The sequence below is a fragment of the Urocitellus parryii genome, chromosome 16 (assembly GCF_045843805.1).
Source record: "Urocitellus parryii isolate mUroPar1 chromosome 16, mUroPar1.hap1, whole genome shotgun sequence".
Taxonomy (NCBI): Eukaryota; Metazoa; Chordata; class Mammalia; order Rodentia; family Sciuridae; genus Urocitellus; species Urocitellus parryii.
The window spans coordinates 13,912,452-13,938,275 of record NC_135546.1 but is presented as its reverse complement, the minus strand read 5'-3'; the positions used below and the strand labels follow the sequence as shown (position 1 = coordinate 13,938,275).

Here is a 25,824-nt window from a genome sequence, read left to right as displayed (position 1 = left end):
AAATTTGAGGATCAAATCCAGTGCCTCACCCATGCTAGGTAAGTGCTCTACCACTGAGCTACAACTCCAGCCTGAAAAAATGTTTTTTTTTTTTTTTTTTGGAAAAGTCAAAGATAGGTGAGAAAGGGTAGCATTATTATGGGGAAAGAAGAAGGAAGTAACAGGCTTTGGAATCCCAATACCTGAGTTGAAACACGGCTGTACCAATAAACAAGATGCCTTAATTTTGGGCAAGTTTTTTTGAGCCAAAAGTTCTGAATCTAAACTGTGCCCAATAATACCAAACCCACAGGGTTGTCATGAAGGTTAAGTGAGATAACATACACAAATTTTCAGTATTTTTTCAATGAAATTTCAACACATACTTAATGACACACACATTAATAATCCTTCAAAATATACAATAAAATACCAATGTACAAGTAAAGCATTTCATTAGTCTGGTAGGTTTTTAAGAAATGGAGGAGACTAAATGATTTTATAGAAAATGATAAAATGTATAAAATGACTAAAGATTTGTTGGTCATTTATTTGTTAATTTGATTTAGACACTCCAGGGATATCAATAAATGTTCTGACAAATATTCTAATAATCTGGGTACAAATATATAGATCAGACTTTTATTTGTCTCATACTATTTTTAACTTATGAGGTCTACATTCTTTAACCAGATATTAAACAGTGAGCCTATTAGGAATATGCGTTGTTATAACTAATCCCATGGAAGGTAGTTTTTTTTTCATTTATTCATTTAACTTATATTCTGAGGGATTTTCAAAATTTATTATGATTTGGTTTAATCATGGAAATGTTCTTAGGTCTTGAACTAGATGTGTTTCTAACCAATCTAAAAATAACTCTTCTCCATCCCTACCTAGGATAAAGATGACTTCATTTTCTAGCTAAAAGATTCAATTTCATTTATTTTGCCCACAAAAAAGCTGCATGTTTTTTTAACATAGATTTGTTTATAATAAATTCTAAAGCAGTGATTTAATCTTAACTAATTTAGATATAAACAAATAATTTTAAGATCCCATTGCTATGATAATTCAATGTACAATCTAATGTCTCCCTAAAGACTGATCACGACACATACAAAGTGCTTAAGTATAGCCTGTATAAAATGAGACTAAGGATGAAGGCTGAGACTGTAGCTGAGTGGTACAGCACTTGCCTAGCATGCACAAGGCTCTGTTTTCAATCCCTAACACCACAAAAACCAAACAACCAACTGGCTGGCCAGCCAACCCACATACCCATCCACCCTCCAAAATCAAAGAGGCTCAAGAACGAGGATAGTCAGATGCATTTAGAGAATATAATATGAATTTGAGTTAAATGGGATTTTTTTTTTCTCTTCTGTCAATGGAGATAGAAAGATGAGCTTTCAGATTTAAGTCTTAAATCACAACCAGGTCAAAAGGGCTCAAAGAAATGGATTTTCTACTGAATGTGAAGTCACAATTTTAAACACACATTTTCAGTCTTTAAAGGCTTCTGCTACTTGGAAAAGTAAGAGTTTAATTTGTCTTTGAGCACAAAAAGACTGTATCCTAGCATCATAATTATCAAGAAGGCATTTCAAGAAGCTAGTTCATATTATTTACAACAAAGTCTTTATGCCAACCCCTCTTAAAGACCAAAGCAAGAGCGTTTACCAACTAGCTTGAAAGAATCTTTTAGCAGCCAACATCCTTAGAAATCTAGTACCATGTCCAGCCAAACACAGAACAAGTTATTTTAAATATATTAAGCCATCTCTCAACTTGCTCCTCATTTAAAGACGATATCTACCCCATTTCTAATTTTAAACACTCCTTACAAATGCATTTATGATTTTGAGCTGTTAATCTTATTAAGCAATGCTAAATACAGAAGAAGGATCAGTTTTCAGTTCTGTATCCCACACTAAAGCTAGCAGCATTCTAATTCTTACAGAAGTATAATCATAATGCTTTTTACATGGCAAACCATTTTTCTTCTCCTCAGATAATCACTAAGACCCAAGATAAAGAATTCTTCCTAAGTGACATACTTGGTATAAGAAAGTTTCCCTGGAGACCCAGTTCTCCTTCATTACTGAGGCAAATTTCCTGTACAAAAGCTTTTCAGAGATTTTCTACTTATTTTTAAAAGAAAGTCATCACTGCTTTTATTTTTGACACCTGAAAGTCACTCCTGTTACTTTATTATTTATAAACCCTCTTGGCAAGGATCTTATGACCAAATTTCTCTTTATGATTTCTTCTATTTGGGATTTTCCCCAAACAAACCAAGACGTACTCAAATACTTAGGTAAGACGCACAATTAAGAAAAGACAGTGCAGCACATGCTGCTCATCCAGCAGTAGTGCCCTTCCTTTATGTACATATTCCTGTTGCCCTCCTCCCCTCCGTATCCCACAGTACTTTGGCTCATCTTTCACTCCCCCCACCCCCCAAGAAATAATTTCTGTTCTTTGGAGAAAGAGAAAAGCTTTAAGTTTGGAGAAGTCAGGGAAGACCTGCCTGGAGTTGGAGACTTCATCACACCAAATAATCTACATGCAGCATCCTCATGTACGTGATGCCAGTGGAGGAGGGCAATGGCAGACACTGAGGAAGGCAGCCTGAATCCAGATCTGAGGATAAGAGAAAAGGGTGTTCCAGGGAACAGAACTCTACCTCAAAGAAAGACCAAATGAAAAGGTGTCCTATACTTCTAGAAACACTGACACGACATAATAAGTCTGAGGGAGTGATCTAATCCTGAGAGACACCTTTGAAAAATATGTAGGGCTTCTGGGAATTAAGAAAGCACATTCCCCAAACAACCAACCACAAACACTGCTGCCACTAGATCCAAAAACACTAGGTAACTAGAAAGAGAGAGAGGTAGAGAGAGGCAGAAAGAATCTTTTACAATAGTTTCCATATTCTCTAGGGAATAGACAGTCCAACCTGTTGTCATTTGATCAAGAAACAGGAATTATGCCAAACACAACAGGACTTTTCCCTCTAACCTCCTCCAAGTGATAATAGTGATTGAATTAATTCTAAACACAATTTTATCAAATTTTACTCATTCAATAGTGCTCTAAAGTATCTGGGGGCCAATCACACAGTAATCACAAATGGATGTTAACAAGTAACACAAGAGCACAGACATAACATACCCCTCCCTACCCAATCATCAACTGCTGTGTGCTCTCACAAGAACCTCAAAGGCTCCCAAAAGAGACAACAGTGAATATTCACAAAATTGAGAACCAAAAATACAGTATACATTTCACGTTAGTCCCACTGGCTCCTGATTTATCAGTATTCATGTTGAACAATTAACTCATTATCAGCGCACATGGATACAGTGGCTTTCTAGAGTATGTGTTAAATATATTATAATTTTAGGCACCCTGCCTTAAAACAAAACAAAACAAACAAACAAAAAAACAATTACATAAACACAGACATACCTTCTTACAGGAGCTGAATGTGCCATCAGGCAGAAGGGGCCTCCGACGCCTCTCAGGCATAAAGGGTGAGCCAAAACGAATGTAGTGTTTGGGGGTGGTGCAAATTAATGGGGAATGAATAAGACCCGGTAACATGTTCAGCGTTGTTGCTAGTACAGTTGGGTCTGTGGTGATACGTAAAGGGCATTCAACAGGGCACTCTTGCTTCTCGGCTTTGTCATTCAGCCATTCTGTAACTAGATACTATGGTTAAAAAAAGGAGAGAGATCATTAGTTAATGCTGCAGATGAAAAGCCAGAGGCAGTAGTAGTGCAGTTCACAAAGACAAACCTCATCTAGAAACTAGGACAGATGCCACAGCTGCAGTGAGAATGAATTGGGCATTCAGAACACAAGGCTATCTTCCTTTACCCTCTCTGTGTCCACTAAGAGAGGAACAGTTTCAGTTACCAATGATTTAAGTTCTGTCTAAAAATAAGGGAACAAAAAGTAGTAGAATGGCTTGAGGCTTCCTCATTAAAGGATTTTATCTAGAACTTGTGATCTAGCAAACACTGAGATTAATTTTTTTCTGGGGATTACAGGTACTTGTGTTTTATTAACACACCTCCCGCCATACTAGACTCATGAAGATGTATTCATGACTTACTTTTTTGGTTTTGGGGTACTTAGATGTAGCACGGTTAACATGAGATCCAGTAACTGATATCACAGTTGGGTCAGATCCTGTTAACTGCCTGTTTTCTCCTGAACTGTCTATACTTCCAGTTTCAGTAGGAGTTACTGAGTTGTTACTTCCTCCCTCTTCCAAGGCAGCTTGTGACAACTCCGCCTGTTGTGCACTGGCCTGCTTCTGACGTTTTAGTCTTTGGGCTGAACTGGTCCGGTACCGAGAAATTCGACTCTTCGGTCGGGGTCTGGAAGGCTTTGCTGGAGGTGGTTTGGGGACTGGTTTTTCTGCAGCAACATCCTGTAACAACATCAGGGTCAAATGCTGACCAAAAATTCTTATCAGTAAACATTCTATCCAATTTCTTCTTTAAGCATTCTGAATGCCTACTGGTAAAAAAATAAGGATTTGGAAACAGTCATTTAAAATGTATTCTTTAGGAGCTGGGGATGTGGCTCAAGCGGTAGCGCGCTCGCCTGGCATGCGTGCGGCCTGGGTTCGATCCTCAGCACCACATACCAACAAAGATGTTGTGTCCGCCGAGAACTAAAAAAAATAAATATTAAAAAAAAAAAATTCTCTCTCTCTTTAAAAAAAAAATGTATTCTTTAAAAAAATATATTTTTTAGTTTTAGTTGGACACAATAACTTTATTTTATTTATTTATATGTGGTGCTGAGGATCAAACCCAGGGCCTCACATGTGCTAGGTGAGTGCTCTACTGCTGAACCACAACCCCAGCCCTAAAAATGTGTTCTTTAAACCCCCAAATTTATACATTTAAATTAACTAAAGAGGTTGTGAACAGATATCTGGGTTAGTTATTTCTATTTCTGATAAGCATCTATAAAATAGGTCATAAGTCAACTGAAGGGAAACACCTAATTTTAGGGTTCTTAGCAGAAAGAGAATTCCTCCTTGTACTTCTTTCCTAGACAATGAGGTCTCAGCTTAAGGTTTAGATTCATGGCTGGGGGAAGGAAGGAAAAAAAGGGTTTATCTTGAGAATCCTATGAAAGGTACATGAGAGAACTCAAAATAATTTTATTTTTTGGTGGTGGGGATTAAAACTGGGGCCTCATACATGCTAAGCACTCATTCTAACACTAAGTTCCACCTCTGGCTTATAAACCAAATGATTTTTATAAATTCACCACCAACAGTTTATCTAGCAAAAAAAGTACTAAGTTCCACTGAAGCATGAAGGTATTTAGTCATTCAAATTCTGAATTTACCTGTTTCCCTGAACCCCATAAATCAACTGATGAAAATGTTAAGTGCCGTTATTTACTATGATACAGGACAAACCCCAAAACACGGATTTTAACCATCCAAAAGATAGGTTAAAAGGTAATTGGCAGGGGCTGGGATTGTGGCTCAGCGGCAGAGTGCTCGCCTAGCATGGGCGGGCCCCGGGTTCGATCCTCCACCACATAAAAATAAAAAAGCATTGTGTTGTGTCCATCTACACCTAAAAAATAAATATTTTAAAAAAAAGTGGGCTGGGGATGTAACTCAAGCGGTAATGTGCTCGCCTGGCATGTGCTGGGCGCAGGGTTCCATCCTCAGCACCACATAAAATAAAATAAAGATGTTGTGTCCATTGAAAACTGAAAAAAAAAAAAAAAAAAAAAGGTAATGGGCATTAGCAAGAGCAAAGGTGCCTAAGCACTGGTCTTTTCATCTCTTACCCCTGCTTGGGAAGACCTCCGGGTGTTCACTCCAATACTCTGTGGGATGCTTGGGATGGAAACATTTGAAGTAAGGTTGCTAACTTCAGATTCAGAAGCTTCTGTTTTTGTCTCTTCTCCAACAGGAGTCTCTGAGGTGGTGGCAGTAATCTCTATGTCAGGGCTGCTCTGTTCCAAGGGCTGATCTCGCCGTTTCTTTCTCTTTTCTAAGTTTTCGAAAGCATGCATAATGGCTTCAACCTTCCTATCCTCTCGGGTCTAAAAAGAAATAGCATTGGTATAGAAGGAAGCCCCAGTAGGAATAGGAGAATGTCAATTCAGAAGTGTTATTAATGTAAATTTATAGAAACTTACTTAACTACCAATAAGATAGCACATATCTTTGAGAACATAGTAACTAAAAACTAACTTTTTATTTTAAATGCTGGTAACAGGTATAAAAGAAAGCAAACCAAAGTATACTTTCTTTTAAAAGGCCAAGTGGGCTTTTTGGAAAAAAAAAAATTATATTTCTTTTTTAGTTGTAGTTCGAAACATACCTTTGTTTTATTTATTTAATTTTATGTGGTGCTGAGGATCGAACCCAGGGCTTTGCATGTGGTAGGTGAGCGCTCTACCACTGAGCCACAACCTCAGCTTGAAAAATTTTTAACATGTAAGAAAATAGTCATCAAAACCAAATTTTCTGCAGTAGAGTGCTTGCCTACTGCGTGTGAGGTCCTAGGTTCGATCCTCAGCACCACATAAAAATAAATAAAAACAAAGGTATTGTGTCTATCTACATCTTAAAAAAAAACCCAGAACCCAAAAAAACTCCATAAAAAACAAGAAAATTCCTAAGTCAGAAGAAAACAGTGTCAACACATCTTGTTTTTAACCACTGAGTTTTCGGCTAAAAAGATTATTATGAAGAAACCTCTTAAGGCAAGGATTAGATGGTCAACAGACAACTACTCCATGCATGCGTGTGTTCACCTATGTGTAGAGAAAGAAAATAGAAGCAAAGGGATGTTAGACAGCACTCACCCTCCTGCTCTGAGCTGTGTTCTCCTGGTCATCTATAACCTCTTCTTTCTCTTCTTCTGGTTTTTCTTCTGGATTGTCTACTTCCTTTAAATAGAAGCAATATTAAATTATATTCTTAAACTGGGGTGGGGGAAATCAATCAATTTTATTCTGGTAGCTTAAAATTGCCCAGAAATAATTTCTAGAGCTTTCATTTGTTACTCATGTGAGGCCACATGGCAAACAGATGATAATCCTCATTCTCCAAATGGAACCTGGACAGTAGCTAAAAGGTTTTTTTTCTTTTTTTTTTTTTGGTGTTGGGGATCAAACCCAGGGCCTTGTAATTACTAGGTAAGGGCTCTTAACACTGAGCTATTGAAAGGATATTCACAAGAAAATGAATGAATGCAGATGTATGCTGATATATATAGCTATTAAGTGTATACTACTGCTTCCTTAAAAATGAAGGAAACCTGGGATCAACTTCTTGGAAAGGAATGATACCACATAATTTGACCAGAGGAGATTACCTCATGATCACTGGATAAAGTTACTTTTTCTGGAACTTCTTGTGGTTGCTGGTCATTATTCTCCTCTGAAGCCTCATTCTGCTGCTCCATCTCCAGCTCTTTCCGTCGTGCTTTTCTACGTCTGGTCTCTGCCCCGATGGTAGGGAGGGTTGGAGGAGGTGGGAGTGGCAGTTCTGCAGCATTTGGATTCCTTTTCTGTATAGGGCAATTCCGGTTCCCCTTGTGACAGGCACAGTCCACTTTATAATTACTGCTCCAAAGAAACAAAAAATGTACTTGTCTCAGTATCCTTGAAAATCAGGTTTATCACCACTCATTCTTTTGAAACACCAGCAGGATAATTTCCTCTGGAATTATCTTTAAATAAGATCAAAAAATTAGAGTGTCTCTAAGAATACTTCAATATTCTGTTTCTCTATATATTTCCCACTCTGTGCCTATGTATGGCCTATAGAAAGAAAAGAAAGTACCCGCTAAATTTAATTCTCAATTGCTTTTATGCTATTCGATAGTCAATCAGTAAGAGTCTGAAATGGCCAAACTTCTGTTATGCTCATCATTACTATGCCTTCACTTTTACTTGAATGACTACTTATTATTAATCTTGCTTTTTCTTATTCCTGGGCAATATGAGTTTACCATATAATTTGGATTTTGTCCAAAACAACCAAAAGAGAAAAAGCATCTACTTTATAAAACCTATTACATATTCACCTATGACTTGCTATCTGTTTTTTTAAAAATATATTATCATATACAGCTAGATTACATAGTTTGAGTAAATGAGGTGAATCTTTGTCTTATTTTGTGTGGCTCCTGACACAAGTGCTCTGCTCACACTAACACATGCCATATAGCTTCCAGGAGTGTCTCATACACCTTTTTCTCTATTCTTGCTAAAGAGCCATAAGTTACCACCTTTGTTAGGTGACTTGTAAATGGTTAGAAAGAAAGTATCAAAATCTCTAAAAAGAATCTTCAGTTGGTCTTCTCCTTCACAGGTAGAAAATATATCATTTGTGAAAAGATCAAACCAAAAAATGGCAAGGAATGAAAGCAGACTTCATAAATAGAGTCAAACTGCTTAATATCTAACACAAGGTGATCCATGTTAGGAAAAATTTTTTGGGTCTTACCAGTTACTATACTCATAATCAAATGCAATGGTGACTTCAGCATCCTTGGTGATGGCAGAAACAGCATAAATACATAGATGAATCATCCCATCTGCAATCATGTGTCGCACCTGTATGAACATAGCTCAAGGTTGGATTTATCATAGACTATTATTTTCTCATAAGAGGAAAAATGCTTTTACCAAATAATTTTACTTAGAGTTATAATAGTCTGTGTAAACTTCATTATTTCATATGTAATTATTATACAGTAAGGTCCTGATATTTCTTGAAATAATCAGAGAAACCTTTAGAAATTGGGGGGGGGGTGTTCTTATTTTAAAGTTGTTTCTGGTTCCACCAGACAATTAAAATTCCTCATCCTATAAATTAAGCTCTGTGGATATTCTTGATGTATTTGATCTGGTTGCACTGAGTAATGAATTCAAGAAATATCCAGAATCTTACAACACTGTTTTCTCAAATCTATAAAAGTGAAAACAAAGGGCTGGGGATGTGGCTCAAGCGGTAGCGCGCTCGCCTGGCATGCATGCCGCCCGGGTTCGATCCTCAGCACCACATATCAACAAAGATGTTGTGTCCGCCGAGAACTAAAAAAATAAATATTAAAAATTCTCTCTCTCTTAAAAAAAAAAAAAAAAAAGAAAGAAACCAAATAGCTTAGCTGATCCTAATGATATCTTCCCCCACATGACCACTTCAACATAATCGAACTAATTTCTTATCTATCCAGTCTACCTTTTTCTTCTTAGGAAACCCTAACTTACTTTTTCTCATTCTCCTGCTTTAAGAAAATCCATTCCTTGCCCCAATCCCACCAATGTAAAAGCAGTATTACTTTTGATTTTCATCTTTTAAAATTAAATATTACAACTATTAGCTACAGACCTTTATCTGGGTGGTTTTCAGAATGCTTCTTCAGTAAACTTGTCCTTTGGTGGTTCCATTCAAATGGAAGTTGTTAAAGATATCTTACCTCTGCATTTGGTGTACATGATCTTCTGATGAAGCGAGCATCATTACCGAAAGTACGGGCATCCACACACATCTCTACACCATTGAATTTTGAGTAGAAGAGCACAAAGGGATATGGTCTAGGGATATAATTAAAATTCCTGTAATTCTCAACACAAAATAAAAAGGCCACCCCATGACTCTAAATATGAAGCATATGCTGACAGAAGCAGCAGCAGTCCTTTGCAATGCCTAAACTTGGAAAACATCACATGCTTGTCTGCTTTTGATTAAAGTACAAGCACAAAGCAAGGAATGCTGGACTTGGAAAGGAGTCATCACCACTTTATACATTAAACAATTTGCAGATTTATTTGCACTTCACTACACATAGCAAACAGGCATGAACTTATTTGAATTGTTATCTTTTTCCCAAAAGCAACCTATCAACCAGGAAGAGTTTTATATCAATACTGGTCAGCCAGAACCATGTTAGCCCTCAATGCTCAACAAACCATGTTCTTACTTTTTGAAGAAATGCCCATTGACCTCAAATTGTTGCCGTAACATGACTTTCCCGCGGTACTCTATTATAAGAGTATCCAAAGCCAAATCTCTTGCAGCCCTCAGGATTTTTCGGTGCTTTTGAACCCGAGTGACTCTTCCCAGCTGTAACTAAATAAAACCAGAGTATTAACATTAAACAAAATAGCAACAGCAGCTTAGTAGACAAATTTTTGAATTTGATATAAGCTCAAATTTTCTAGGAAAAATGCCCCAACTAATGAACCTGCTACCCAGAAAAGGGAAGAAAAGATCAAAGAAATACCCACGATTAAGATTTTAGTGATTCTTTCTCTAAAATAAGAATGAGGGTTAGCTTTCTATAAATCTCACACAATTCCTAGGGCTGTGTAAAATTTCCTATGTTGATTTATTTTTGATTAATAAAGATAATTTAAAAATATGTATCCAGATAGTTTCCAGTAAATATAACCTGTTTTTTTTTTGTTAAAAGATACAGTTGGCTAATTTGTTATTCTATAACTTTTTACATTTAGAAGAAAGAATATTTGCAATCCATGCCTTTTCCTGAGATTTCTAAAAAAATCTCTACTTCTTTAATTAACCCTTTGTTCCTTACCTGCATTTGGGAACCAATAACTGTATTATTACAGGCCAATTCGGTCTTATTAATAGTGTCTAAAATAGCAGGTTTGCCCACAAATTCCTTGCTAGAATGTAGATGTTGTTCAAGGGCGTTCTGTACATCGGCACTGTACTGATTAGTGAAAGCTTCTTCATACTGATCAGTCCATAGTCTTATCCGATTTTCCCAGCCCTCAGTTGTATTCTCATCTAAATTCTGTGCTTCAGAGGGAGAATTCTGCAGAGAACAAAGGTCAGGTAGGTTAGTATAGTCCATGCATAAAAATGTACCAAGGTGGGTGGGGGTGGACAGGCTGAGTTTAAAAAAAAAAAAAAAAAAAAAAAATTCTCTTGGCAGGTGGTGTGGCATAAAATAAAAATGGACTGGGAGTCAGAGGATCTGGCTTTTATCAAAGTCTTATTCACAATGAGTTGTGAGGTTTCCCCACTTAAAAAAATTAGTCTAAATCACAGTTGCAGGCCATCACTTATTTTATGACCATTTTTAAGTCTCAAAAATTGCATTTATCTTATGAAGAGAATTACATCAAGTTCATAAGAAAATCTTTATAAAAAGGAACAGTACAGACACTGCAAACTATCAAAATGCTTAAATTTTGAATCTTATTGAACATTTATCTGTGCTAGTGTGATAGCCCAAACTGGTTTGTTTTATTATCTCCAGAAGAATGATTTTGTCTGTATGTCATTTAATGTTTTCATTATACAATTAAGAACTGTTCATACTAAATATACTTGTGATCCCAATCAATCAATCACCATGCTACCACCCACAGAAAAAGTTATTTTGTAACATATCTTTCTAATACTCTAAACAATTTATATAGTCACATTCTAAATAGTCTGAAAAGGAGAAGTGAGGAGGGAAGTAGGCAGGGGGACTATAAAAAAAAAATGTCTTGAGAGGAAGGTACTTTCCCATAGTCCTCTAGGAAAATCATTGCTTTCTATGGTGACAGTACTAAGAAAAGATTATTACTTTTTAGCAACAGATCTTGAACTGTGTATATAAACCTGAACTATAGAGACACAGCTTAAGTATGAAACATGTTCTTGTCCATGGTGTTTAAGATTTGAGGTGCTGACAGAAAACAAACACACTGATAGTGATGATGCCATGCTAGTGGTGATTAGAAGGAAAAGATACTGTAGTGACTGAAGCTACATGAAAACCTATGTCCACACTAAACTTCCCAAAACAGGCATAACAAAATTAAATATACTTTCCATGCATGGTACAGAACACACTGATGTCTACTATAACAATTGCTTCCCTTGGCCACTTTTGTTACACTGCTGTTGATGGACTTTCCACAAGAAACAGGAAAATGTAAAAATAAATCAACAAAAACACCATGGTTTTCTATATTTTCACTAGGGTCCAAAAGACCAAACAATAAACAACTAAAAAAGAAACACATAAAGCCAACAGACTGTGAACAGAAGTATCACCTAACTTGACATTATTAGTAGGAGCTGAGCAAGAATGGTGGGAAACTTGACTTAAGGCTGCATAAAATTGGGGATTAAGGATGCCCAGAAAGTATTTCCAGATTAAGCATTCAGTATCAATCACTAAACTTACAACTTGGTAACTTACTGTATTTTGAAAGCCTCTGCTACAGTATTAGCTGTTGTTCATTAAGCCGACTCTCTCAGTAGTTCTTAACTGGGGCAATTTGCTCTCTGGAGACATTCAGCAACACTAAACACATTTTTGGTTATTACGATTCTTTGTGTGCATGTCTGTTTGTTTTACTGCACCTACTAGGTAGATGCTGGGGTGCTGCTAAATGTCATACAATGTGAAAAATAGTCCCTTCTACAACACAGAATTACTTAATCTGAAAAGTCAACAGCATCAATCAGACACTAATTTAATGGCAAGTCTCCACTATGAAAGCTCTTGACTTTCAGTTTAAAAACCCAAATGATAAAAATTTCCCCCTCCTACAGCATCTTTCTACCTGAATCTTTGATGAAGTCAATTAATTCTGAGCACAAAATTTGCAACTCAGAATTATAAGATAACAATCAAAACACTGGAACTGTTTTTCTGTTTAAATTTTAACTTGTCTTTGGAGCTGTCAACCTCCTGAAACTGATTTTTTGTAAACAAAATTTGGGACTTATATCTACTTTTCTGAGTGAGCAAGGCAACAGTTTTCTAAAGGTTTTAAGTCTCTGAAAGTGAATTACAGTACCTGGCTGACAAGAGAAAAGAGCTCTGCAGCAGGGACTAGGGATATGTTTGCCCCAAGTATCTATTTAAGATCCCCTCTTAGTAAATGAAATATGAGTTAAAACAAATTTGGCTCCTTATAGGAGGTAAGTCTAAGCAAGCAAATAATGATTTTAAGTTGTATCTCAAACCACATTTCAGGTCTCTGACAGTCTGTGGCTAAGTCCTCTCCCATCTCTACAAGCTGAGGCCTTAGAACTTTAGATAAATGTCACCTGTAACTTTTTTAAAAATATTTTTTATTGTAGATGGACACAATACCTTTATTTTATTTTAAAAAAATATTTATTTTTTAGTATTAGGTGGACACTATATCTTTATTATACGTTTATGTGGTGCTGAGGTTCGAAGCCAGGGCCTCACACACGCCAGACAAGTGCACTACCACTGAGCCACAACCTCAGCCCTATCTGTAACTTTTGATATAACATCAATCATATTGTTTAATTTACACATGAATTAAAGTAATTCTAATGAAGCTTATCTTAGGACTTTAATATTTATGCTATATAACTGCCAATCGGAAAAATCCTGCTTTTATATAATATATACAGCTAGGGATATGAATACTAATAGAATTAAACTAGAACATGATTCTAATAAATTCTTTGAAGCCATATCGGATAGATAAAAGAAGATACTAGACAGTATCTAGATAGCAAACTTTTTGTCAACCAGTACCTAAAAGTCCTCTGAAACACTGTACATAATTTCTGTCCTCCAACCTTTTTATAAAATCACTATATAAATTCTTTTACTTGATAAATAAAGAAAAGCAACACTAGCATCACATGAGTCCTTTCCAAACAGATAAGCCAAGAAGAAGTAGTTCAACAGTAAGTCATTCCAACAGGATCAACTATCAACAATATAACTTTGCTGCTAATGACAAGTTATTCGTCGAACTGGTGATTAAGCCTACTTGGTGCCAGGGTGGGAGCACAAGAAATCCTCTATCATTACCACAAAAATCTCACTCCTGAAATTCAGTCCAAGCACAGTGACAAAATACACCAGCCTCATTTTGTTTGGCAAAATGTCACTTACCCCCCAGCAAAGCAGCTAATGAAAAACTAATAAATGAAGGCTAATTACAGAAAGAGAAAATATTTCAGAAAATGGCCAAGAAAATCTACTTTGGAGAAAAGCTCTATGAAAACTGAATGGCAACAATTACAAACTAGTGAAAAGCAGACTCCAAGATTCCCAGACCATCGATGTCAGGAAAAGAAGCTGACCAAAATGCAAGATCACAGTGAAGTAAAACACAGCATCAGGGAAGATTACCCCTTACCTTCATCCGCAAGGACTTCCGGGATCCCTCTCGAAATGCCTATCCCAAAGAGGAAAACAAGTAGAACAAAACAAAACTTGGTACCAAGAATGACAGTTAAACCTATTTGAGACTAAAACTAAAGCAGGAACTAGTGTTCTATTCTGCCCCCTTTTCTCTACCTAACAAATACCACGGAATTCCCAAAAGTACTTTCAAGAATAGGGGTATAGCTCACAGCCAATGAACTCTGAAACTAATTCTGATAATTTCTATTGTGGAGCTAGGAAACTAACAGGGAAGAACATGCACCATTTAAATCCTATATGCACCCCTGACACTAAGAGAAAAAGTCAATAAAAAACCGTAAGTTGCAGATTTACCAGTTTTGAAATTAAGAAGGAAACAAAGACCAATCCCCTTAACAAGGGGTGGGCAAGTAACCTATGAGCAACAAAGTTGCTGTGATGGGGAAGAAAGCAAGCAAAACAGAACAGATTTCTCCTGGAAGCTTTTTACTTGAGAATACAGGAAAGTGACCACAACACTAAGGAAGACTAGACCATTCAAGAGATGTTTCCTGAATTTAGTTTTGTGATTTTTTTTTTTAATGAGGAAAACCCATCAACCCAATGACATGAGGTGGGCATGTAAACAGGACAAGAATTTCAGACTCCTTTGGGGCTGGAAGTCAGGGATATTATAAGGATAGTGGAAGCCTAGCTTCAAGGCTGCAATACGTACTGGTTTGTGCCAGGTAAGGCTGGAATTTCATACCTGGGATGGGTGTTGGTGTAGAACACACTTTGAGCCAGTGGTGATGGTATGATGTGGTAGAAGAGAGGTTGGTCTATATGTACATAACACAGATTATCTGATTTTTTGTAAGCAGAGCAAAAGTGGCCCTCTAACACTTAGATCAAATTACTTAAGAGTATTTTGGTGCATTTTTTGCTCCAAAATTTGAGCTACCTTGGAAATATTTCTATTTAGAATATTTTCACCATCCATACCTTGATTTTCTTCGTCTTTGGTGCTGCACGACCCTTTTCTGGACTCTTTTTCCGCTTCTTGGGTTTGGTTCTTCTAACAGTTAAGGTGATGCTTGTAGGTGTGTGCTGTGTTGCTGTATACAACACAGTGGAAGGAGAAAGCTCCTCATCCCAGCTTTCTGTTGCACTGCTATCCCCACCTGAAAAAAGATGATTTCACATTTCAGATACCACAAGCCTTAGAGGTGTACTAACAATAGTTTATTTCTTAGGTATGTACTCTATCATTTGTAAAGGAACATGAAAATAAGATCTTTTCCTTATGAAAATAAGATCCTCTCTATGTCACTGGCTTTAAGCATACACACTCTGTTCTATATTAAACCTATTTCTCCCTTTGAATAAAAAGGGAGATTGAATATAGTCTCCAAGCTCCATTGCCTCAATCGATAATAATTTAAGATGGGACAATAAAAAAAAAAAAAAAAAAAGGAAAGAAAAAGACTTTTTTGGGGGGTGGGGGATGTTCACAAGAAATAACTCTGATCTCTATAGGACTTAATGTCATTTCCATGATAGCATTATATAGTAGTTTTGAAAATACTTGTGCCTCTTTCCACAAAAAGAGCTGAGCACCACACAAATTACTGAGAGAACATTGAAATCACAGAATATTTACACATCAAACATGGGCACAACCCATCTTCTGCTCACCTGATATGTTGTCCTGCTTCCGCCGATGAAGTCTAATAACCTTCCCCCTGCTCATTCCCCTAAAGAGGGAAAATAAACTTAAAGTAGTCCTTCCAACAGCATGCAGCACATCATAGCACACATGGGAGAAGAGTCTCTGCACAGACTACCCCCTCCCTCCCACCTACCAAATGTTTCCAGGACATTAAATTTCATATCAAATTCAATAGCTTTAACATCAATCTCTCATTCCTTGTTGTCAGCAATTCTCACCTAGTGCAGAGAATTCGAGCCAAGGAGCACTAAGGAATCATCTACATTAACAAACACAAGAAAGAATACTTTGAGCTTTTCCCTACTAATAAGAAACCCTAATCCCAGCAACCCAGGCTTGAATTTAGATGGAACAGGATCTTACCTGCACTTGTCACAGTTGAGAAGGAAGCCATCCTGAGAAAGACCACAAGGACACCAGGTAGGAACAGTCTCTCCTTCAGAGTTCGGGCTGTCTCCACAGCGTTCCTCTACGGGCGACGGCAGGCCATTCAGGTCAGAACGAGGGATGATCGTCTGGACAGGGGGAGAAGCAGGAGGTGTCGGAGGAGGAGGGGCTCCGTAATTATGATCCTGAAAATAAGATTTTTTAAATCAACAGTGTCCAAACACTGGCCCCTCTCTCCCCTAAAGTATGGTACATATGGAAAGAAAGAAGAAAGTAGTACCCTTCGTTTTTTGGCTTCAACCAGGAAAGTGATAAAACAAAATGCCAAGGTCAACTGGGACATAAAAACAAGAACAATGATGCAGGGCTAGACGTCCGCTGGAGGCAGGGAAGTGCAAAAGGGGCAACTTCGTCATGCTGCATATAAACATTTCAAGAAAGTCACAATGTGTAAGAATGGATTACACTCCAGGAAGATCACTGCTCTGGAGAGAAACAAATGCATACTCACAGCATAAGGCAGTCCTCGACACCCATGCCTCTGAGTGGTCCCATAATTATGAGTGGAATACACGCTCTTCTCATTAACTGCTGGACTAGCCTCCACAGATTCAGGGCTGCACAAAGGCGAAAAGCAATGCATGATAGCATAACACCTAATCTTCCCTTAAACTAATAGTTAACTTCCCATTCTAACCCCTCCTCTTTCCACAACCACCAGCCACTAGAATAAGAGAGAGAACTCAGTGAAACAATTTGATTAACATAACTAAGCCTATAAATAACAGTAGGAGTGTTACTGAATGTGAATTTGTGTGTAACATGAAGCCAGTATAGGCAGATGTCTCAAGGTAGGCACCTGGGATACAAGGTGTCCCTAATGACAAACACAAACGTACCAGCTGAGCGGGGAGTTTCCCCTAGAGAAGCCACTCTGGGCTGGTTTAGACTCAGAACTATTCTTCTTAATTGGATCTCTTAATACTTCCATGAAACCTCACATGACATTTGCAGTGAGTGAGATGATGAAAGTGCCTTCTGCACTGCCCCAGGGACCAGGCCCTCTTCCATTCACTACCAAGACAGGATACCCTGAAGAAAGTACAGGTAAAAACAATGGCATCTTATATTTATCACACCTCTCATCTTGAAGAACCCCCAAACACCTTTCACATATTAGAGTAATAATTTCTCATTCACCAATGACATGCAAGCATATAAAGAACACAATTATTTAACAGCTGCATGGCAATACCCTAGGACTTCAAAATAATTAAATCTAAACTCATAAGTTACATTAGACCGGTGACAAATAGTAACAGTTGTATAAACTATTTTGTAATTTGCCTAACATTTGATTTATACTTGTTGATTCCTTTTAAATTCTGCAACCACTAAATTTGGTGAACAGCACCCCATTTTTGTAGAAGAGGGAGTTGAGAAGGTTAGAGTACATGGCTTCCCCAAGATCATATGTTGACAGAGCTAGGACTGAAAACAGTGCCTGATTCCAAAACCTACACCCTCTCTATTATGTCTTTTTGGAAACAAGGATAACATTTTACCTTTAAAGAAAATTATTTGAGACCTTTATTAACCAGGTTTAGTGAGAAACCTGGTTTAGGATCTTTCTGATTGAGTGAAAAATAAACGATTCAAGCACAATTTGTTATTATTATTGAATTTTGAATGTATTCAAATTTAGAAATTTAGTGTAAGCCTTTACTTGATAATAAAAAGGCACAGGTAGCCAAGGATAAAATAATATTTGTGGGGGGGGAAAAAAAACCACCTCAGTTTTAACTTGTTACCTGGTAAGATTTGGGGGAAATTGGAATAATTATGGAACATAGTTGTATTACTCAGCAGAGATGAAAATGGATAATCTATAATTTATATTAATTAGGACAGAGATTCATAAGACAGACACTCCAAGGACTAGAATAACTCAACCTCAGAGATCAATTGGACTTTTAGGGAATCAAATAATGTGTAACGTTTGCTTCAAATAATAGACATTTTTCCTGCCTCAGGATATACAATATACAATATTTGGCAGGAAAAAAGAAGTATGCAGTCCAACTTGGCACATCAGTTGAGAAGTGAGGGATAAAAGAAAATTCTGAGATATGCATCCAACTCACCCAGTTTTATGCTCCAAAACTGTGAGAAGGGATCATATTAATAACAGCAAAGGAAATTTCTAGATGAAGAAGAACTTTAGACATAGGAAAGTATTCTCTGTTAGTGAACTGCATGCATTTTATTATTTAACAGTGTCTGCAAGATGGGAACTGGGGGCAGGGTGTGGTACATCAAGAATGCAGGTCAGTATTCTTGAGAAAAAGATGATCTGAACATGGCTTACTGAGAGGCAATCAGCTCTGAGTATTAGGAAACAGGTGGGGTTTCCTAAATGAAACCAAAGGCAGACAAGCATTAATAAAATGAAGGTAGAATTTAGTTCTATGATGGACAGTTAAAAGAGAGTAATGAATCTATACATAGTAAATTTACTAGGTACATTACTTGACAAACAAATATTCCATAGAGTTGTACATATTTCATATAGGAGATTTTGTACTATTAAACACATGGGTGAAAAATGACAGCTGTTCATTAGAAATGGTTTTTTTTTGGGGGGGACAGGAAAAACGAAAGTTGCATGAAATAAAAGATGGCCATGGAGATGGAGCTATGTTGGTTATATCTTACCCATCTCCAAACTGGGTAAATATGAACATATGCACTTCACGTGCAAGTCTAGGGAATAAAAATAAAATGTATATTGTGGAGGTTAACAGGCCATCCTACCATACAACACTTTCTAGTCAAGCATAGCATTTAATATATTGCCATGCATATCAAATCTAAAATTTAAACTCATTTCATCTGATGAAGAAACTGCATTTTCCATACTGGTTAATGTTTAAATACAGAGTGAGATGTTAATGGGTAACTGTAGGACTGTCTAGAACATTCCCTAACATATACATCAGTTCTTAACTATATTTTAAAATATAGATTAAAAGTTTGGATTATTAGGATTGCATCTCTTTTACTGGCCAACCAATTCATGCAAACATAACTGCAGCCTTTCTTTTTCAGTAAGTGATTTGTTTTAACAGTAGGGCACATACATAGAAACCAAGCTAACAACAGATATACTCCATTAATAGTACTCAAAGTATAATATGCAACCTGTCACTATTAGGCCACCTCTTAGAAAATGACTGAAATTCTGTTTGGGAAAAACTGGAAATTAAAAAGAAAAAAACCTTTGTATCTTTTGTTACATCTATAAGTTCTCCTATACATATTCAAAAACAAAGCAATACAAAACAACAACAACTCCAGCCCCAACGTATTGTATATTGCTGCCATTAAATTTAAAACTTATGAGGTGAGGTCTAGTCTTTGACTCTGGTATTATGTTGCACTTAATACCAGATTTAATCCTAGAGAGTGTATAGAACAGTGGGATAGACATGTTGAAACACTAACAAGTGTTATTAAAACTGAGCAGAATAATTAAAAAGATAATTATTGATGTCCTCTTCCTTTGTAAACCTATAAAAGGGATAGGTATGACATCAATTCTGACCATAGTATCAGAAACCTGTCTGAAGATTATGGATGAAAATGTTCAGGAAATCTTAGTGCATGACACTGCATTCAAATATACAGACCAGAAGATTTTTCTTTTCTGCAATCACTCCTGGATTCCCCAGCAACATTTGTAGGCAGTTATCTTTTTACTCTGGGGAAAATATCAGTTGTAAGAATAACTGCTTTGCATCTTTTCCTTATCTACTAACTCTAAACTTACTGATTTAGCCTTTTTGTTGAAATTTCTCACAAATGTCAATGCTGTCTACTTATACAGTCTGTTATATTGTAGCAGGTTAGTAGCTGACTTCATGAAAAACTACAAACACTATACAACTGAGCTATCTACTAATGCAGACAGGGCCTTATTTGGGGAAATAATTATAAAATTGAAAGTCTCAGATAATGGAATAACTAATCTCTTTGGCATGCAAACAACAACAACAACAACAACAACACAACAACAACAACCACCAAAACCAAAAGAAAACAAAAATTTAAAAAAGCTCTAGAAGGAACACAACCCACTCTTTCCCGTCCCCCACCCTCCTTCATCCTTTTTATATGGGAATAGACTTGAAATTTGCTTTCAATTCCAGACTACCCCAGGTTATTATATACTACTTCTTAGGGTAGCTTTATTTTAAATCTTCCTCTCCCTCCCACCCCCCACCTTGGAGCTGGGGATTGAACCCCAGGGTCTTGTGCATGCTAGGCAAGCACACTCTTCCACTGAGCCACATCCCCAGCCCTTAACTCTTCCTTGTTAAGGAACTCAGTAATGGACAAGTTAACAATAAGTGGCTTTGAAGAAATATACATGCTCTTTAATAAATATTCTCAGTTTTTAAGGAAGAAAATCACTATTAATGAGGGATGCCATTCAACCCAAAATTCTGGTACAGTTGCTTTGCTTTGCTGAAAGGGGAAGAATCCCCAGGAACTGTGAAAATGGCAAGAGAAACAGGGGAATTAGAGCAACACCCACCTCACTCAAGAAGTGGCTGTGGGATCAAGAGTCTGAACTGGACCTGAACATATTCAAAACACCAGGATTTTTCCAGCCCAGACCCTAATCCCTGGTACTGCCTGGAATAGACTTGGCTTCTGGGGGTGTGCTGCCCCCTAGGCCCCTTGGGTCTCTTTCGCTGGACTTTCACATCCTGGTGTAGTGCCACTTCGTCTTGAAAGGTAGGGGGCTTCCACTTCCTTTCTGTAAGCAAGGAAGATTGGGTACAAGGGAGGTAAAAGGACAAGAGGGGAATCTGTGAGCAGGGGGAATCTTGGACAACTTAAAAGAGAAGGGATACAAAAGACTAAAATTTTTAAAACTGTGATATAAAGTTGTATAATGAAGGCCTACCTTCATTGTCATTTGGCATTTAAATTCTTCAAGAACTGAGAGTTTATTTTAGGGATTGGGCTTTTCGACAAACTCTGAATTCCTAAAGCTGCTCTTAGCTGAAAAAAAAGTTTGGTACCACTGATTTTGAAGGTCCTCTTTCTAGGCAATGAATATTATTTAAAAAAAAAAAAAACACCCAGATGATACTGCTCTCCATATTTTCTACCCCCAAATCAGAAGGTCTAAGCAACCTGCCCACATAGTTTAAGCCCCTTTACTCTAGAACAATGAGAAGTACATAGGAAGAGGCCTTCAAAGGAAATCAGTTGGAAAGAACACCTCCTATCTCGCTCCATCAGAATAATCATTAACTCTATGGAAGCAGGTAGTGACACCTACTTTATTTCAATCTTCCCCACCCATCAAAACAAGGAAAATGCAATCACTACTTTGCAACTTTGATTCTATTAATTATTTACCCCCAAATCCTTCCCTAAAAGCTCCTTTCCTTCCCCTTCTAATTCCTTTTTCCTCCAGCTTCTAGGGGAGAAAAGGGCAAGGTCTAATGTCATTTATAGTGGGATACACTTTGGTTAAGAAAATAATACATAGATCTTATTAACTACCATAAGAAAACTGTCTCCATACAAACTGGTAGTGTACCTATTATCTAGGAAGTAGCACTTACTCTGATCCAGCAGCCATATCTGAGTAGGATGTATCTGGTGTGGTGACTCCCAGAGGGATTGCAATGCTCATGACGTCAAACACAGCAGAAAATGGAAATCAAGGGATCCAATTAATGGAGACTGACCACTCTGAGAGTGGGGGTGAGCTCCAGAGCCTCAGCCAACATGTTATGGACATGAGGAATCCTGCCACAGGAAAGAAAAATATCTTGTAACTAGGTAGTTCATTAAATTTACCCTAAATGCTATTAAACATTTTTATATTGTTTTGATAAGGCCCCCAGCAGTGCAGGATCTAACAAATAAGTTTTAAGAAATAGGATGGTTATTACAAATGCATTAGTTTAAATAAAATAAATACTATAAAAAATTCAAGGTCTTCCTTTAAACTGTGCGCCACAAATAAACAAAGTTTTACAGATAGAAAAGATCAACTTGTTTGTATTTGATTGGATACAGTTGTTTCTTCCTGCATTCTTGTCACAGAACACTTTCTTCCTTCTTTCAAACCATTTTTATTCTAACTGTAATTTGGGAGGAAGATACAATTATCTTAAGGACTGTATTTGGAAGATAATATACACTGCTAGACATAAATAAAAACATAAACCACGGGGAAGGCTATGCATGTATGAATGCAGAGAATAAATGGGAAATCTATATACTTTTGGTTCAGTTTTGCTGAGAACTTAAAATTGTTTTAAAAAGAGTGTGTGTATGTGTGTATATATATCTTCTGTCCATCTCTCAAGGGGCAGCACAAAAAAACTATAACTACAAATAATATTGTTTCATGACAGAGATTAGAGAATTGTGTATGAAAAAAAGGACTGAAGGCTTGGTGACCACAAACCAGTGGAATTTGGGAGGAGAAAGATTTTCAAACTTCTGAAGAGAAAAAAGGGAAAAAAAGTATAGTAAGAGATTTGGAAGTATGGTACAAAAGGGAAAATTTGTACTATTTTACATTAGTGGCTTTATATCAATGTATAAAACAATTAAAAGGACAAAACCACAGAAGCATTTTATGGAGGAAAGTCTATGTGAATGTAGAAGATCAAGGTTAACAAGGATTTTTATAAAAAAGACTACATACATATCAATTCATGACAAATAAGAAGAAAAGCTAAACAATTATTAATACCCCCCAAACCACAGGAATAAAAAGTACATGACTCTGAATGAATCCAGGGGGTTAATTCAGATTTTCAATGGTAAGTTGATTTGAGATGTCTAAATCTTATTTTGACTGACCTGAATACAAAATCTGACTATGAATGAGGCAAAGATTTTTCAGAACACATGAAGATAACATTACTTTTGAGCCATTAGTTTAGAATGCTAGAATAGTTAGCTACAAACCAAGAAGTTTTCCCTGGCCCATAGGATATCAAAAAGCTGGCTCTCACCAATGAATCCATGACTCCCCAGGTGTTGCAATATACATGTTACTACCCAACTGGAGATAACAATGCTAGATTGGAAATTGAAATGCAAAGGAGGTCAAGTTTTTCTATCTACTGTTTCCTTATGGTTCACAACAGAAAAGTTACTTATTTACTTTTTGCCTTTGGGCCAGGCTTACACATAAATGTTTCCTTTCCCTAGCAATATATCTAAACAGATTATGGCTGCATATCCTCTAAGCCACTGGGAAACTGAAATGAAATCTGCAATGTCAAAACAGAGACCACTTACCAAATAAGCCCAAAAGGGCACAGTTTGGTTACAATTCTTTAAAAAAAAAAAAAAAAAAGCAAGGCCAAAGTTGCCTTACCACATAACAAGAATAGAATCTAATAATGATCGCACCATCCCCCTTGACCACTAAAAGGAATCTGAATCGTGTTATATTTTCTGAAAAGGACATTAAAAAAAGGGAGGGGTTACTCAACACGAGGGGGGGGACCCTCTGGCATAGTCATTATTATCGTATGCCTATAAAAAAAGGGGGGGGGACAATTTATAAACCTAGACAGAGGTTTTTTTTTCTGACATTAATTTTAAAGAGACATACTAAAAGAAAGAGTTAATTTACCTAATATTTCCTCCAGGAATAAATAATGATTTCTACATTCCCTAAAGAAATCCTAACACAGTGATTTAAAAAAAATAATACACATGCACACACACATATATATAGTTGTAGTTGGACACAATACCTTTTATTTATTTATTTATTAGCACGAGCTATGCATGTGATCTACCACTGAGTCATAACCCCAGCCCCAACACAGTGACTTCTGATAGGTGATAAGTAACTTTAAAAAACATTAAGTGGGGCTGGGATTGTGGCTCAGCGGTAGAATACTCGCCTATCACATGCAAGGCCCTGGGTTCGATCCTCAGCACCACATAAAAATAAAAATAAAGATATTATGTCCAACTACAACTAAAAAATAAATATTAAAAAAAAATTAAGTGAATTTCCTTCATTTTCCCTTTGTCTAATTTTATATGATCCTTCCTCCACTAGCTTGGCCAACTCATTCCAAATAATGCTTTCATAATAACAAGGCTTAATTCAAATTCTGATAACTACTTCAAATTTCTCTTATGTAACACTGAAAATAGCTGGGCATGGGGGCCCACGCCTGTAATCCCAGCAGCCCTAGAGGCTGAGGCAGGAGGATCATGAGTTCAAAGCCAGCTTGAGCAAAAATCAAAGTACTTAAGCAACTCAGTGAGACCTTGTCTCTAAATAAAATACAAAGCAGAGTTGGGCTTAGTGGTAGCCTGCCCCTGAGTTCAATCTCTAGTACCAAAAAAAAAAAAAAAAAAAAGGAAGAAAGAAACCAAACCAAAACAAAAAAACTACTGAAAATAGTTCCTTCTCTATATAATTAGGTAAAATGCAGGTATTAAAATACTCAGTGGTAGAGTGCTTGCCTAGCATGTGTGAGACACTGGGTTTGATCCTCAGCACCACAAATAAATAAATAAATAAAGGCACTGTGCCCATCTACAACTAAAAATAATAATAACAATGATAAAAAGCTCACTGAAGGCCCTCTAAAAGATCATCTAGATGCAATAATACTCTAGTTTTTATATACCAACACAACAGACTCCTGCTTAGTTTATCAAGCTCAGCAGTCATAGCAATTATTAATCTATAAACATATAATTTAGAGATGTGTACTGGAGAGAGCGGTTAAAAATTAACTGTGTCTAGGTGGAACAATTTCAAGATACCTTTTACTTGTTACTCTGTCTCTTACTACCAGAACATAAACTGTGTGGATAAGAATTTTTGTCTATTTCATCAGACTGTATTTCCAATTGCCAAAACCCAACTGACATATAAAGAAGGTTCAAGAGATATTTCATGAGCAAATTAAAAACACCATTATTGTATCATGATGTCGGCATTCATTACATGCAAGAAATAAAACAAATTAATAATTTGGGTCAGTCACCTTTATATAGACCTCTGAATATGAAGTCCCCCAAAATTATCTGCCAGTAGCTCTGAAGACCTAAAAAAAGTTGAGACACAAATTAGCATAGGAAGAAATAACATGAATGAACAGAGAATGGAATTCTACAGACATATTAATGATAATTTTGTTTCATTTCTGTATAACATTTCCTCTGGTTTTGTTTACCATCCATTTTATCCAATAATACATTTGTTTGTCCTTTAACCTGCATAACCCATTTTCCTGTACAACCAGATACTAAATAAAGGGTGGTGAAGGAAATTAACTGTATTTAAGCAGTGATAAACACTTATTATGTCATTGGCTAATCCTTCTGTTTCCTTCAAATTAGAATTCTCTCCCATTTCCCAAGGGATTGTCTCTCTCCTCTGCTGACCCATTCCACTCAAGAAGCTTTAAAAAAAAATAAATAAATAAAACTGTCAAATTTACTTTCCAGCCAGATGAGAGACTACAAACATCTATTAAGTTTTTTGGGGGG

General features: G+C 36.7%; 1 protein-coding gene across 16 annotated transcripts in view; it reads right to left on the bottom strand.

Annotated features, from left to right (window-relative positions):
- The window catches only part of Setd5 (SET domain containing 5), a 76,478-nt gene that overhangs the window by 23,417 nt on the left and 27,237 nt on the right, over positions 1-25,824 (bottom strand). For 4 of the 16 annotated variants that reach the window (XM_077793412.1, XM_077793414.1, XM_026382966.2 and 1 more), the window contains exons 1-17: positions 21,900-21,986; positions 20,855-21,079; positions 17,157-17,349; positions 16,769-16,874; positions 16,234-16,442; positions 15,837-15,895; positions 15,144-15,322; positions 14,152-14,190; positions 10,590-10,832; positions 9,972-10,120; positions 9,468-9,585; positions 8,492-8,601; positions 7,356-7,605; positions 6,844-6,927; positions 5,818-6,075; positions 4,106-4,426; positions 3,457-3,699 (exon numbers count right to left, since the gene is read on the bottom strand). In XM_077793412.1, the coding sequence (XP_077649538.1) occupies positions 3,457-3,699; positions 4,106-4,426; positions 5,818-6,075; positions 6,844-6,927; positions 7,356-7,605; positions 8,492-8,601; positions 9,468-9,585; positions 9,972-10,120; positions 10,590-10,832; positions 14,152-14,190; positions 15,144-15,322; positions 15,837-15,895; positions 16,234-16,442; positions 16,769-16,874; positions 17,157-17,248 (2,460 nt within the window). In that variant the 5' untranslated portion in view covers positions 17,249-17,349; positions 20,855-21,079; positions 21,900-21,986. Of the gene's footprint in view, positions 1-3,456; positions 3,700-4,105; positions 4,427-5,817; positions 6,076-6,843; positions 6,928-7,355; positions 7,606-8,491; positions 8,602-9,467; positions 9,586-9,971; positions 10,121-10,589; positions 10,833-14,151; positions 14,191-15,143; positions 15,323-15,836; positions 15,896-16,088; positions 16,130-16,233; positions 16,443-16,768; positions 16,875-17,156; positions 17,350-20,854; positions 21,080-21,899; positions 22,087-25,319; positions 25,380-25,824 lie in introns of those variants that run through there. The other 12 variants (XM_026382954.2, XM_077793417.1, XM_077793416.1 and 9 more) reach the window with 9 other exon arrangements.